General features: G+C 35.2%; 1 protein-coding gene across 15 annotated transcripts; it reads left to right on the top strand.

Annotated features, from left to right (window-relative positions):
- The first annotated feature begins 1,498 nt into the window (after positions 1–1,498).
- On the top strand, positions 1,499–14,865 carry LOC148862256 (OVARIAN TUMOR DOMAIN-containing deubiquitinating enzyme 12-like). 15 transcript variants are annotated; one of them, XR_016109020.1, is made up of 12 exons: positions 1,697–1,778; positions 2,382–2,453; positions 2,555–2,787; positions 3,550–3,623; positions 4,806–4,860; positions 4,949–5,023; positions 6,888–6,961; positions 7,771–7,819; positions 13,473–13,662; positions 13,787–13,871; positions 14,477–14,533; positions 14,639–14,865. XR_016109020.1 is itself a non-coding variant. In XM_088974647.1 (12 exons), the coding sequence occupies exons 3-12, from the start codon at positions 2,626–2,628 to the stop codon at positions 14,683–14,685; spliced, it is 726 nt and encodes a 241-aa protein (XP_088830773.1). In that variant the 5' UTR covers positions 1,697–1,778; positions 2,382–2,453; positions 2,555–2,625; the 3' UTR covers positions 14,686–14,865. The 15 variants fall into 15 exon arrangements, 10 of the variants coding, with proteins under 10 accessions (XP_088830777.1, XP_088830772.1, XP_088830778.1 ...); XM_088974647.1 differs by having other exon boundaries at positions 13,473–13,520; XR_016109021.1 differs by lacking the exon at positions 2,382–2,453 and adding an exon at positions 2,009–2,099 and having other exon boundaries at positions 1,761–1,905.
- The last annotated feature ends 1,409 nt before the right edge of the window (positions 14,866–16,274 follow it).

The following is a 16,274-nucleotide window of genomic DNA, read 5'->3' as shown; positions in this document are numbered from 1 at the left end:
TAAAATATTTCAAAATGTTGGAATTGCACCTCCTTCCCCTTCCTCTCTCAATAAAAGGGAACGACATGGAATCCTTCCTCCCATCTCCTCTCACTAGTTTTTCTCGTTGATTTACTACTAACGGATTCGCCACCATATTTATGTTATGGATACATTGACCATTTCGGACCAAGCCATGATCTCTGTGCCTTTTAGAGACGTGGACTGCAAATGGAGGGCTTGTTTTCTTCAGGGCAAACAAGGGCAATCAGGGTGAGCAACTTCTCTACAAAGAAGCTAGAGGACCTGATAATATATGCAAAGGTTCCGCTTGTTGTGAACCAGGTTGAATGCCACCCTATCTGGCAACAACCTACACTGCACACAACTTGTGCAAATCAACCGTTGTTCATCTCTCGGTAAATTTCTGACTGGTTAATTTGGAGTTGCACAGATTGCCTGACATAATTGATTGAACTTCATAGAAATTCCTCGCATGTACCGTTGGCGTAATAGCATTGCCCAGCGATTCCTAGGGGATCAAAAACAAGGAAATTTATACTAGAAAGATACCAGAAGTCAATTCATGAGGAAAAATTTTCCTAGATTTATTATTAAAATTTCAATTGTGTAACCAAAAGAAAAAAAAATGCTTGATTCATGATAAATAGGGCCTTTATAGAGAAGACTTTTCTCTCTCTCTTGTCACCGCGAAGAAGATGAAAAGTGCCCTTTGGTTGCTCCGACTCAATTGATTCGATGAAAGAGAGTGGGGAAGCAGGGACAATGGAGACAGAGAAGAAGAAGAAATCACGTCATTCCCTTCTATTGCGAGAGGAAGGGGAAGCAGGGGAAATTCTAATATTTTGAAATATTTTAGATTTTTTGACAATTAATCAGGGACAATTTCATAATTTTATTGGTTTTTCGTTTGAATTATTAACAGAAGGGAGGTTTTTGTCGAAAACTTTAAAAGTTCAGGGAAAATTTTTGCTAAAGTAAAACTATAGGAGAAATTTTTATAATTGTCAAAAATTTTAGCAGAGGTTTTTGTATTTTACCCTTTATTTTTTAATATTTTTTTTATAATTTTTGTATTTTACTGTAATTTATGTTTTATTTCTCTACTACTTTTATATCTCTCATTTAATAAATAAAAGCATTCTAAAAAATTTAATGAATAAAAGACTATTGGAATGGCGGATTGCATTGGGTTCAGCCGGAATTAACACAATTCATTCACTTTTATATAAATGAAAATGAGTTTTATTAACGAATTGGTAGATCAGACGAATTGGATGAAAAAAAAAAAAAATCCAAAACACAATCCACCCGAATCCGCCCAATTGCCGAGTTCGGCTTCCGCAGCGCAGCATTTACATTTTTACAGTATTGCATTGGAAATATCTTACCACTCATGTGCTTTATTTTATGGGGAGATATTCCCGATGAAAGGTTGCAAGATGGTCTTGGGACGGTGTGAGCACAGGTTTAACCTGACCAAGCCGATCTCCCAATTGCCACCCCCACACCCACCAGCCCACGGGATTCTTGGAGTGCGTTGGCTAGCCGCAAAGCTGAGCTGAGAAGTGAAACTATCTTCCAGCAATGATTTATAACCGCGTCTTTAATTAAGAGATCGATCGACTCGCGATCTTCTCCCTATTGATCATGTTGTTTATTTATTTATTTTAATCGCATCTATTTAAAAGGTTTGAAGTTTTCTTGGCTTTGGTTGGTCATCCGCCTTCTTCTGTTCTCGTCCCTACCTCCGAGCATTTGACGATACGCGATTGCGGGTGAGAAAGTTATCTTTCTGAGACTCATTTCTTTCTTTCAATGCTCTCTTTTCTGGGTTACACTGGGATTTAATTTTTCATACAAATTCTATTGCTAAAAGAGCGAGCATTTACCTGTCTCTCTATGGTTCGTTTTACCTTCTTTTCTTTGTTTACTTCTTTTCTTTTATGTTTTGATGGAATCTGAAGCCTGCAAGTTTGGTTTTACTTGTGCTTTCTCTCCCGACTAGTGCTGCTTCCTCTCCTCCATTTCTGCCAATGATTTATTGGTTCAGTGGATTGGAAATCTCTGAATCCTGGATTCTTCAAGTGCCTGACTCGGTAAATAAGTTTAAAAAGCCGGGCTTTTGGTTGGTTTATTGTGCAAACATTCGTAACCCCTCATCGTTCTTTTAGTACCCTGATCAATTTTTTCTTTATCTATTATCAAGTTTTATATAACTCACAATCTTATTTATTCTGTTATAATAATTTTTTTCTTAGATGATCATCATTTTTTAAATCGAGTTAGTTTCACTTTGCGATGATTCCCTATTTTCGCAATTATTCACAGTCATTGCTCACTGTCTGTATGCTTGCTGAATGTTGGCTAGTAATTTGTAGGAAGTGATTGGGTTTGATTCGCAATCTCAGTAGGCGTGTCTGCCAACATGATTCTTAGCCATCTTTTATCATGTACTGAAAATTGAAATCTGCTTTTCAAGATGAGATTATATGGATATTTAATACACATTTGATGATATTATTGACACTCTAAGATCTTTTCTACTTTCCAGCTTCCCAGGGTGGGGTAATTGTTGTTGCTCTTGTCTTGTGAAGCAGCGGACTGCAGTGTCTGGGTTGGACGATGAACCGAGGAACTCAGAGTTCAAGTGAATGTTCTCGTTCTACATCTATAAACAGTAGTCAGGATATTGAAAATGATAGGATGATTGCTGTTGTACTATCAGAAGAATATGCCAAATTAGATGGTGCTGTGGGGAGTCTTTCTAACCTGGCACCTAAGCCTGTGAGCTTTTTATTGTTTGTGCTGTAATTCTAAATCTGTGTATCTTTGATCTTAGAATCTTCTGATTACTGTGTGCTGTTTTAAGTGTTTAGACATTTGGAACTTATTTTACTGCAAAAAAATGAAAGTATACTTTGTGTGAAACGATTTTGGCACTGTTAAATCATGTATAGATTGGCTAATAAGCTAGTTCTATTGAGAAAATTGTCAGTTAAGTTGTCATCCGTACATGTAATTGAAATGCATCTTGAAAATTTGAAGCTTATTGGTATTGCCCTTTTGGTTTGTCCATATCCGAATTATTGTTTGACAACCTAAAAGTAACCTGCTGTCTTTGGTGGTTTAGTATTCCTAGAATTAACATAGGCCATTAATCTAAAATTAATTATAGGTCAAATTGCTAAAATCTCTTCTAGTTAAAAACCAATCTAGTGGGGATAAGTAAAATGACAATAATACCATTGCTGTCCAAAATTAATGGTAAAAAAGGAGAAACTTAACCAACTAATAGTTTATTTCAAAATTTCCCTTTTTCTTCTTAAGGGATCATTTATGAATCCCATGCTTACGTATTGTAGTTCCTGCATTTCCTTTTGACATGCACTTGTATGATCATTTGCTTGCTATTAACAGGTTGATAATTGAGTGATAAATTGTTGCAATCCCTGAAGTTTCTGAAGTTCCTTTTATTTTTGAAATAAATGCTTTAAATGAAGAAATACTGATTTGAATCTTTTCTGGTATCTGATTTTGAAATTTCAGCATGTTCCATGGATAAACTCTTACTTTCCAAATTTAAGTGATGCTGGTTTGGATTACCAACGGCTGCCACAGAGGTATTTGATTTGTTTAACAATTGAACTTGTTCATAGCTTATATGGAATAGGAAACATATGATTTATTTGCTTAGTCTTCTGTTCTTCCTCTACACATATCACCAAAAAAAAAAAGAAAAAAACAGAAAACTATTGAAGGAAATGGCATTTAAACATAGACAGAACTATAGTATTGTCCAGCTATAATTTGCCATGTCTTCTTCTTGAATGATTGGTACCCCCTCAATTTAGTATGTTGGGTCCTACTTAAGAGATAAAGACAATAAATATATTCAGCTTGAACAAACAATGGCAGCATGTATTTTGTTTTGTTTGTTTGGGTGGTAAATTACATTTATCCCACTGAACCCAATTGGGTGGGTTAAGACAAGTGCTTCTGCTGCTGCTGATGATGATGACAATTTTTTGGACAGTGAGTCAAGGATAAGAAAAGGATAAACTTCAATGTTTTCCGAAAGTAATTTTCAGGTTCAGTGGTTAAAATGTGTATAATTCCCTTTTTTGGTATAGTCTACTAAGTTAGACCGAAGTGATGATGCTTATTGATGATTTGACCATAAGACACTTTGTTTTATCGAGGTGCCTTCTTGTCACCTCCTACTTTGTAACCTTTTTCTTTTTAATAAAATTTATTATATTACTCTTCTAAAGAAAAAAACATCTGAGCATAAGACATATGGAAAGATTTGGGCCCATATTCTAAACACTTCCTAATATTTTTCCCTCTCATTGTTACTGATTAAAAAGAAGATTTAGAACAGTGTTACCTTGAAATCAATGGCATAGATGAAGGGTTCAGTATCCTGCTGAGTTTCTTCCTTTTACTAAATGAATGCGTTTGCTTACTTTTTAACAGTGTTGTTATTGTAAATTTTGTTTAAAACTTGATTCTGAAGTCTTTCAATGAGTTTAGCTTGTATTTTTTTTTTAATTTCCATGTTTTCAGCGCTATTGTTTAAATATGTACTTAAGTTCTTACCTTTGTAAAAAAAGAGATGCATGATTCAAAAGTATATGCAAGCATTTACATGATACACTGCATGTTATGCAATTCGTTATGTTTGTGCCAGTCTTCATTATTTGCACGTTTGCTTCAGATGCTTGTTTTATGTTTCCTTATGTAGATTTTGTGTGATAGGTAATGTTCCAAGTGATTATTTTATCATCAAATGCTGTATGTAGGCTAAAGGTTTATGGCTTATGTGAAGTAAAGGTCACTGGAGATGGAAATTGTCAGGTCTGTGTCCTTCAATGAAGAGATGTTTCATGACAGCAAAGTAGATTTCTTGAACTTTTTGTGTTGTTTTTATTCCCATATTTTGCAGTTTCGTGCACTTTCAGACCAGATGTACAAGTCACCTGAGCATCATAAATATGTCCGCAAAGAAGTTGTAAAGCAGGTATTTTATATGAGTGTTTTTCAGGTTCCAGTGTTACCATATTGTTGTGTTAACCTTTCTTCCATTACATAGCCAAGCACCATTTTATGAATAAATTTATAGGATATGTTTATACACCTATTTTTTGTTACTGTTGAGTTGTAGTCCAGACTATGGTTAAGACATTACCTTTGGATTAAGTAATATGGGCTTCAAGAACCATAGCCAAGTATTTGTAGAAACTTGGCTAAATGTTTGGGAATTTGCTTATTAAGGCAAGACAGTGCAGTTCTGATCGTGTTATTTAGTTTTCAAACTTTAGAGAATTGTTTATTAAGGCAAGACAGTGAACTTCATTGCAGTTCATTCTCTCCTTAAAACATGGGTTACAAGATATATTTATAGGGGTAGTAGTGCTCAGGTTACTGCTCACCAAAATTGCAAAGTTGTCACTTGCAAGCTTCATCCCAAAGAAAACATCGTAATTTCGATGACCTATGAAGTAAAGAATCCCTACTTGACAGAAAACGTGACTATTGATAGAGCACAGTGGCAGAACAGGATTCATGTAGCTGATCCCAAATATTTGAGATTAAAGCTTTTGTTGACTTGAGTTGTTCCATTGAGATGATCAAATACCCTGATCCAGGTTCCTGTAGCTTATTGATTAGAAGATTCAAACTCTTAGGAGTTTATTACTCACTTATACTCCCTTATGGGGATCTTATTCATCAAAGTAGCTGATCTAGTGGTGTTTTGGACTTTTGGTAGTCATTGATCATTGGGGAGTAGCATTAGGCTAGCTCCAAATTTGATGTAAAAATCTGAAAATGTTACCTGTATTCAGATTTTTGTTCCTATTTTTTATTTTGTAATGAATAAATTTCAATAGATACAAGAAAAAGTCGCTTTTGCACATAGTAGTCCTATATGTGATGTTTTCCCCTTTATATAATTACTTTATAGTTATGTACTGAGGGTCTGTTTGGTTTGCAGTCAGGATTGGAATTGAAATCCCCTGGTATCAGAATCAGAATCACCTATTCCCAATGCCTGTTTGCTTCAGATGGAAATCAGAGTTGGATTCCAATTATTTCTGTTTGGTTCATTTGAAAATTGGAATCAAAACCAATCAAAATTTTCAGTTTTGTATTAGTTTATTTTTATTATACTTTATTATTAATATATTATTATTTTGTTATTTTATTGCTAATTTATGAATATTTTGTTAATATATTATTTTTTGTTATTACTTTACTAATATTTTATCATTTTAGTTTTTTTAATTTTAACAATACTTTAATATTATTATTTAATTACTAATATATTATTATATAATAATTTATTAATATTGTATTCTTATTGTTATCTTATTATTACTTAGTTATATTATATTAATATTTTATTATAGTACTATTGTTTTAGTATTATTTAATTATTGATATATGATTACCTAATTAATGTTTTGTTATTTTACTGATTCTTTATTAATACTAGGGTTTGGTGTATCAGGTTTTCATTTTTTTGCTAGGAGCCCTCTACTTTTTGAGAAGCTCTAGAATCCCATTCCAACCAAACAAATGGCTGGAATCAGAAAGAGCCTTTCTTATTCCGATTTCAGGCACCTCTTCCAAGGAACCAAACCGACCCTAAAAGAGAAGGAGAATTTGACATGGTCTGTGGTTTGGGGAGGATTCATTAGGAGTGGCTTCCTACTTCCATTTTATGTAATGGTTGCATTTGAATCTCTCTCTCTCTCTCTCACTCTCACTCTCTGACCTCAACATTACATTTAATAAGAACTTTTCTTTTATTATTTAGTGGTTCATAAAGACATGAGAATTATGCTAGTTTCCTACATTGTCTTTCTTTTTTCTTGCTGCAGCTTAAAGACTACAGTTCTTTGTATGAAGGCTATGTCCCCATGAAGTACAAAAGCTATTACAAGAAAATGGCCAAGTAGGCTACTTGCTTGAGGTGTTATTATTTCAATATATATATTTTTTGTCATTCACTAAAAACTTGTTTGGATGTAATCTTGCATGGAGTGATTTCATTATTATTTTTATTTACATATTAGAGCACAAGTTTATCATCTAAAATGGATCTGTTCCAGGTTGTTATCAAAACATTGGAATGAGGTATTAGAGGTTTCTTGAAAATTATCTCTTTACAACCTGAATAATCCATTTCAGGTGGTGATGAAGTGAAGTTTGAAATACTATACCAAACCCATGTTGCATGGGTACAGATAAGAGTCAGAATCTGACATGTGTCTGGGAGTCTGACTTGGCTATATATATAAACTGAAATACTATATCAAACCCATGTTGTTTTTCATTGTTTTTGTAATTTTTATGTTAATTGGAAAAGATCCAACAAACAATGGATCATATGTTATGTTTAAAATTTTAAATTGTCTATTGGACAGTTTAAACAGTTAGCCTATTGTTTAGAGGCATTTAAAGCGAAGATTCATAAATTTGGAGAGTTGATGTGGTGGGCATTTTTGTAAATCTACATGAGTTGCACCATAGTTGAGTTTGACGTGTATTTTGGAAATTGGACACAAGTCGATTCATGAACATCAGAACATGTTTTGATTTATGACTCTCCTCCAAAGGTGGGGCATCCATGCAACATTGTACCAAACTAAAATGAAATAATCTATCGCATATCATCCAGATTACTTCTTTGAACCATTTATGATTTTATAGTTCTTCAATATGAAGGTAGAAATAATTTTTCTTCTTGGCTGTGTCATGCAGATCTGGTGAATGGGGAGACCATGTTACCTTGCAAGCAGCAGCTGATAAGGTGTTATATTGCCTATCCATTACAATTATAAATGGCTCTAGTATTTGTTGTACTTTTGATGATATTTGTCATTCATTTCTACATAACAATTACAATGTTGGGCATCTATTCGAACTAGGGCTGTTCACGGGTCAGTTCGGTTTGGTTTTATTTAATTTTGCTGACCGAACTGAAACTGACCGGCCATATTCAAAAACCGAGCTACATATGTTATTTAAGTCGACTTCGGTTTAATTGGTTTGATTTAAACCAAATCAAAATTAACTTTTGCAAATTTTAATGCAATCATAACTGTAGTCTAGGCTGCCTATAGGCCTATTTATAGACCTGTCTTTAAACTTAAACCCTAATCAAATTGTATCGTTTATTAGCCTACCTATAGACTTAAACATTTAAACCAAAATCAAATTATAGCCTCCATTTATAGGCATACACGTGGCTGGCTGTAATGTCAAGAGAACCTTCCCAAACACAATTCAATAGCTTAAATAGTGTAAGATTTCAAACTTTGCAGCCTTTTAACTTTTATAAATATTTTTTTTTCTTTTTCACTTTTTGTAGGGTAATGATTATAACTTAGTAGAGTCTTAGAGACGTCAGTTGAGTGGCTGGCACAAGTCAAATAATAAAGGAAAGTCTTTATGCCATTGTATGTATTTACGTTGGTTGGGTTGGTTTTAATTCATGTTTTAAATGCATTACCCGCAACCGAACCAAATAGTCGGATTTTGACATTTTTCTAACCAAGATCGACCAACTGCTTTCAAAAACTGACCATCTCAGGTCGAGTTGGTCCGGTTTAATCAGGTTGGTCGGTTTATACAATTGTGTGAACAGCCCTAATTCGAACAATGGTCTGAATACCAAAATTACTTGTGAAAATTTTCATTGCATTCATGCTTCTCTTCTATAACAACTTTACTTTGTTGGAATGGCCATGCCCATGAATAGCTAACTTTTCTGGATGCTTCCCCTGGCCAGGAGTCAGCTAACTTGTTAGCTAATTGCTAGATCTTGTTGAACAAGAAATTCCTGCTAGATAATAAAAGATTGAGCTTGTAATTATCAAAAAAATAAGTAAAAGATTGAGCTGCTTTCAGCACATGCCCCACTACACATCTACCAATCACAATTTGAGAATTCTATTCCAACTGCATCCACAAAAAGCTTGACCCACATCCCAAGCAAGGACCCTGTAACATAGAACGGAAACTTTAAGTTAACTTAACCAATAGGTCCAGAATGTAACTGCAGCACCTCTCCCTCTTTGTTCCTTGAGACACTTCATATGCCTGATTATCTAGGTTATCCACTGAGAAGCCATAAAGTTAAAACAACCAGACTTCGAGGTGGTAAGGATCTAATGGATCTAAGGATAAAGGAGGTGGCTTGGCACTCTCCACCTTTTACTAAATCATCAATCATGGAATCTCTTTAACTTGTATCCATTGTTTTTTAAAATCGGACTGGACTGGACAGTCGGACCGGTTGACATGGGAACTGGTTCCATTTCACCCTAAAACCGTCCCTGGACCAAAAACATTGATTTGGCCAGCGCCCGCTGACCTGGGTGGTTGAACTGTCAACCCGTTAATCTGGACAGTCGGACTGCTTGGCCTGGGAACCGGTAGCCAAAATGGTTTTTAAAACCTTGTTTGTCTCTAATGAAGACCCAATGTGTGATACTGATAGTAATTAGGTCAATCATAACCTCTATTATCATCTTCCTTTCATAAAACATAATGTTATTTTTCTCCTCTGAGGCTCTGAGCTAACTAAAGAGTAGCAGAACTCATGCACCTCAACAAAATAATCTTTCCTCTTCTTGTTGGGTCTCTCTCTTTGGGTGCAGGTGGAACACTCCAGAGAGATTGGACAAGTTGTTTGATACCTCTACGTTCAGCTGGTCAAAAAGAAGGGGAAGACTTCTGTGGAGGTGTACAAGGGCAGGTGTTTTGGACATTATGGGAAGAAAGAAATAAGCGAATCTTTGAGGAGAAGAAAAGGAACAAGGAAGCTTTAATAGAAGGGATCATGGCAAAAGTGGCTCTCTGGGTCAAGTCAGTCAGGTTATTTTCAGACTTACCTTTGATGACATAATGAGGAAGTGGGGAACAATTGCAGCTTTATCCTCAACCAAGATGAAAGTTTTAAGGGATTGGAACTCCCTTGAGTTAACTTCCTGAAACTAAATTTTGACAGGAGCAGCTTTGGGAATCCTGTTCTGTCTGGAATTAGAGGGGTTTTAAGAAATGAAAGTGGAACTCTTGTGGGTCTGTATTCAGAACCCATTGGAATGAATAATTCTGTAACAGCGGAACTGGCTGCAGTGATTTTTGGGATGCAAAAAGCTATGGAGCTGGGGGTGAGAAAGCTAGTAGTTGAAGGATATTCCAAAATAGTGATAAGCTGGCCGAAACAGAATGAAAATACTCCTTGGTATTTCAGAAATGAAATTAAAAAGTTTAGAAGGTTTTCAAGGGATATGCAGTTGATAATCCAGTGGACTCCAAGATTGGCTAATGGTCTAGCGCTCAGTTGCAAGACTAAAGATATTAAGGCTCTTCTTGTTTGTTCAGGGAGGTAGCCGAGGCTACCCATGATTTGTACATGCATTATTTCTTTAATAAGTTTTGATTCTGTTACTGATAACAAAAATAAAACAATGCCAGCTCAAACAGGAGCACAAAATCAAGAGGAGACCATCTATCTCCAAAAAAAACAGAGGTGCTCCTATATCATTTTACAAAGAGATAGGAGATTAGTAGATGAAGGATGGCTCACCACTAGCCCTGCACAGAAGGCACATATTGGGGGTTGACAACTTTGAATCATTTTATAGATAGGAGATTCCATATGAGTTTCTCTTGGTACTTTTGTGTTGTTTAAGATTGAGTTGCTCTATGGGTTATAACAAGCTGGTGGTAGAAGGAGGTTATAAATGACCATCAATTGGTTGAGGGATGGGGCTGCAGGTCCTTGGAAGTATCATATCAGATTAGGGGAAAAAAGCATTATCCTTAAGTTTCAACTCTTCATTTGTTATGACCCTAAGTTTGGAAAATGTATCTGATTGGCCTGTTATTGACCGAGTAAACTGATAATGCTTATATTAGGATCATATCCCCTACTATAGAGCAGTGTCTGGGTCAAATGGATCAACCCATGATGTCATATAAATAAATAAAAAGTTAAAAGTAGATAAAAATACACAATAATTGGGCATATCTCTAATATTATATATTCATCATATTTAACAAAAATAAGTGTGATAGATGAGAATTATGTCTTGTTAAATATTGGAATTGTTAAGAATACAAAAAAAGAAAAGAAAAAAGAAACAGAATTAATATCCAACCTCTGACCGAGTGACTGGGTCAAATGGTTCAACTGGCTGGGCCACTGGGTCATTGGCAATTGTAGAGATGATGGACCAAATGGGCCTTAGTCTTCTTTATTTTATTTGTTCTGTTATTAGGTTGCTATGGTTCAGTTACTGGGCCTTAGTTATTGGGGCAGTTTTCTTTCTTTTGTTGTCCATTAAGTGGCCGCCTTATTGAGAGCACTTTTGTAATTGTATCTGAAATTTACAATCAGATTAATAGAAGTGATTAGGGGACTGAAGAGAGGATTGATACACTCTTTTCTTTCTTCCCTTTTCTTCTTCTTCTTGTGAAGAACTCTTTCTTCTTCCATCTTCTTCTCCTTTCTTTTGGTTTATTTTTCAGAATTAGTGCATGTGTGATTCATAAATAAAATAAAATAGATAAAATATACAAAGTTTGGGCATATCTCTAATATTATATATTCATCATATTAAACAAAAATAAGTGTGATAGATAAGAATTATGTTTTGCTAAAGATTGAAATGGTTAAGAATGCAAAAGAAAAAAAAAAAAACAGAATTAATATCGAACCTCTGACTGAGTGACTGGGTCAAATGGTTCAACTGGATGGGTCACTGGGTCATTGGGAACCAACGGTCTTTTTAGGAAAATAGTCCGGTGGTGAAACAGACCCAGTTCTTGCTGGGTGATGGGTCAACCAATGACCAATCCAACTGTGAGTTTAGAACACTACTATAGAGCTGATATATTGTATATGGAGATGGGGTTTTCTGAGTGCGAATAGCAGAGGTGATAGCTTTCATTTGTATATTTGGACAGACTTTATTGACTCTCATTTTCTTGTATTTATCATTTAATGACGTTTATTAATAAAATTTCTTTGATCAATTACCAATAACAAATGAATTCATTTTGTACTTATTAATTTTCATATCGATTTACTCTAATTTAGGATTGAATAGGGTAAGAGGATCTAAAGTGAGATTTAAAGTGAAAATGAAGGATCAAAATATTGATATGCCCGATACCCAAAGTTGGATATTGGTGCATATAAGATGGTGCATGATTTTAGATTTAAGGGGTTTATTTGGGGACTATCAGATGGTGCATGGTTTTAGAAAGGGTTTAGAATGCTTAGGATGAACTGGTTAGGTTTACTTCAGGTTTTTGGTCTGAAATCTCAAACATTTCAGATTTTATCAAGGAATGGAAAGTAAGAAGCTTCAATAGATTGAATTCCAAAGGGAATTTTGGGCTGAAATTTTATAGTGTTTTTGTTTAGGTTATAAGGAGGGCAGTTTAATTAGACTTGTTTAGGTATTTTTAGATTTTGTAGGTATATTTTGTATCAATGTTTTAAAAGGCGTGGGAGGCGCACCTCCAGGCAAGGTGCCCCCAAAACACCCTGAGGCGTATGCCAGAGGCGTTGACACCTTTGAGGTGTACGCCTCATACACTTTTCATGAGGTGTGCTAGAGGCGTACACCTCATGCGCCTCATGCACACCTCATGTAAAAAGACAAAAAAAAAAAAAAAGAAAAAAAGAAAGAAGAAAAGAGAAAAAAAAGGAAAGGAAAGGAAAATAAAGGGAAGGGGAAGAAAAAGAAAGAAAGAAAAAGAAAGAAAAGGAAAAGGAAGATAAGGGGAAAGAAAGTGGGCTGGAGGCTAAGCCGCCGGACCCCTTGGCTGGGGTGCTTCGCCCCCCAGACCCCCCAACCCTCCTTTTCAATGCAGCCCCAATTTGGTTTTGTTGTGTTAGGGGGGTCTTGCTCCGCTCTGGCTCGCTTGCCTCCACTTCGACAAGACTCCCCCTTCAACCAGTGCTATGCATCTTTATTTTTCTTAGTATAAAAGATTTTTATTAAAAATAAAGAAAAATTATATTTTTCTTCCTCTTCTTCCTCCTCCTTCCTCTTCACCCCCTCCCTCCTCTTAAGGAGGCGTAAGCCTCCTTGTGTTTGAGAGGCTTGCGCCTCACGCCTCTAGGTAGTGGAATCTCTCGCATCACGCCTCCGCATTTTAAAACATTGTTTTGTATTTAGCTGTTCGAATTCAACTTCTTTAAGCATACTGGATATTATCTGGCCTAAATAGATTGGATTCAAATTTGAACTAGAATATAATCTCATTCTTTCGCAGCCTTACCTGAAAGAAAAGAAAAATCAGAAACTTATTGTGAGTCAAGCAGCAATACAACCTTATATCTTGTGTATTGGTGCAATAGTTTTGATATTATCCAATTTCATGTAGATAAATCTTTCTCTGATTAGATCAATGACAACAATGTTGGTTTTATGTCCATACAGGTACCACCGTCACCATCCATGGAAGCAGACAGTGGTACCCATGTATCTGTAAACCCATATTTACAATATTTTTCTTCACATATTATATTAATGAGTCTTTCGGTTATACTGTTCAATTACATTGTGGCATGTCTGGAGCTTGGATTAAGAATTTAAGATTGGATGGATGCTGGTGCATCTGTGCATGCAGGTCAACAGTTATTTTCCATTTTATTTTAGTTATGCCAGTGGTTCTGCAATTAGTTTTGCTGCAATTTTGATATTAAATTCCATCTCTGACCTCACCTGAAGTTTAATTTCTTGGTTGACTGCAGTTTGCTGCCAAGATATGTCTTCTAACCTCATTCATAGATACATGCTTTATTGAAATTACTCCACTATACCAGGCTCCTCAGAGAGGTAAAGCTGCAAACCATACATTAGTATTTAGTTTTATTTATAAAGAGTTCTCTTCATATGTTGGTGATAGGATTACTCTTTTTCTTTTTTTGGTGGATAACTGAAGTTTATTGATTTTAGAAAGTATTATTGTACAATGTTAGGACATTGTATCCAGTCTACCCCTCCCAAGACACCAGATAGCTGGAACCAACATTGGGTAATGGCTTTTATCTATGTACAAAGTCAGACCCGCCGGTTTATGTACACCCCTTTAAAAAGTGTCAAGCACCCCATCTTATATACACGGTCACAGTGGGAGAATTCCTCAATGAGCTTATGTTTTAAACCTGGGTTTATTAAATAACATGGCAATGTTGTTTTATTAAAACCTAAGAAATCTGCCTGTGCCATGCTTGATTAACGTAAAAAGCAACTGAGCAACTGAGAGAAAACCAGGATGATAATTTGGAGCTTTATATTCTGTAGACATCATCCTGAGATGAAGCATGGTTTGTTCTAGTTCTAAATACTTCTTTGCTAATCATGTATCCCAAGGTAGGATTATTTGATGTACATTTTAATTTCTGGTCTTAACTCTTAAGTACATGTAATTCTTCATGCAGAGCTTTGGTTAAGTTTCTGGTCTGAAGTACATTATAATTCACTATATGAAATCCGAGGTGAGTTCTCAAGTGAATTCCTTCGGGGCCTTTCTGCAATCTGAATGGAGGATGAAGACTAGTTGCATCTGAAATGCCTGATAAATTGCTTCATTTGTTTTACAGATGTTCCTATTCATCACAAGCCAAGGAGAAAACACTGGTTATTCTAAGCGGGGCCGGGGGGGTAATGCGTTCTTCCTTGTGGAGTCAGGAGTTGGGAACTTTCCACTGTGCATAATACTAGTCCCGGGCTTTACTTGGCCTTTTTTTACATATTCTGATATCTTTCTTTTGTATTTTTATATGTTACGTTTTATTTCCCTGTATAAAGCGGCTATTATTATTGTTCAGTCCATTTGTTAATTATCATATTAATTGCTTTATTCTTTAAAAGAGGAGGGGAAATTTCTTAAACCTCCACTGAGGTTTCTTAGAAATACTAAAACATCCCCTCACCTTTTAGAATGGACACCGACCTCCCTGTTGAGCGACATGGCAGTTAAAACTATGCAGGATAAAAAGCCACCCCTCACTTAATTGCTGTTCAACATCTGAATACAAATGAAGTCAAAGTTCTACTAAAATTCCAATAATTCCCCTACTTAATTTGTGTTCAAATCAAATGGATCAAAATGTCCATTGTGGCCTACTTTTCATATATGCCAATGCTAATTAAAATATCTGTTATTATTATTTTTTTTTAATTTTTGGTAAGAAGGTCTACGATCTCAAGTTGAAAAAGGAAGTGAAAGTGGCTTGCAGGTATATCACGTACCTTTTAGGTTGGAAGATCGGTGGACCAAATATCCCCTAAAGCTTAATTCTGTCAGATACGTATCATCTAATAATTTTTTTGACAATTGTAATTTTGTAAAGATAGACATCAGACTTTGGATTACATTCTAGCCTCTAATTGGGTTCAAACCTTACAGGAGGCATATGCGCAGGATGAGCTTTACTGCTTTAGTATGAATGATTTTGATCTGACATAAAGTTATTAGTTTGGCCACTTCAAAAACCAAGTGACAGCCACAAGGATATTCTTGAAATTTCAACCATTCTATTAAAGTTAACAGTAAAACCATTCAATATGGGATGTTTAAGAATTAGGATAAAACTTTAGGGGACGGTTAACGGAGCTTTCCCTCAAGAGAAATATCTGTACATTTTATGGAACTATCTCTACATGTGGATCTCTTAAATGGTGAAAAGCTTTCACTACTTCCATACCCAATTAGTTGCTTCATTTCTCTTTTCATAGTCAGCTCCTATTAACAGCTTATTACTCTTCCATAACTAATTCCATCAACTCTCATTAATGTTCTTTTGGTAATACAACTCTCATTAATTAACTCAACTTAATTCCCGTTTTTAACTCAACTTTAATTTTTTTTTAATTCAAGTCAACTCCCATTAACTCCACTTAACATTAGCTCCCTGTAATTAACTGCATTGAACTCCCATTAACTCTCTCGTAAACTCCCACTAATTCTATGTTTTTAAAATCAAGTATGAAAGTTGAAAGCTACTGTCAAGGATTAAAACATTGAAACTTGGTTACCCTATTGAAAACTAACTTAAAAATTATATGGGACTCATAAAATAAGTGTTTTTTATGTATACATGCATACTTTAATTCTTCCTTCACTCTAATATATGCAAAGTGTATCCTGGTACTTGTAAATGATTAAAAATATGTATTTCTTTAATTCTTGTGTTTTTATATTATACCTTATTCTAAGTTATTTGAGAACGAAAA

Source organism: Nelumbo lutea, chromosome 3 (genome assembly GCF_056320005.1).
Source record: "Nelumbo lutea isolate HS-2025 chromosome 3, American lotus-T2T, whole genome shotgun sequence".
Classification (NCBI taxonomy): Eukaryota; Viridiplantae; Streptophyta; class Magnoliopsida; order Proteales; family Nelumbonaceae; genus Nelumbo; species Nelumbo lutea.
Note: the sequence above shows the minus strand (reverse complement) of the source record. Positions and strands in the feature narration are given on the sequence as shown.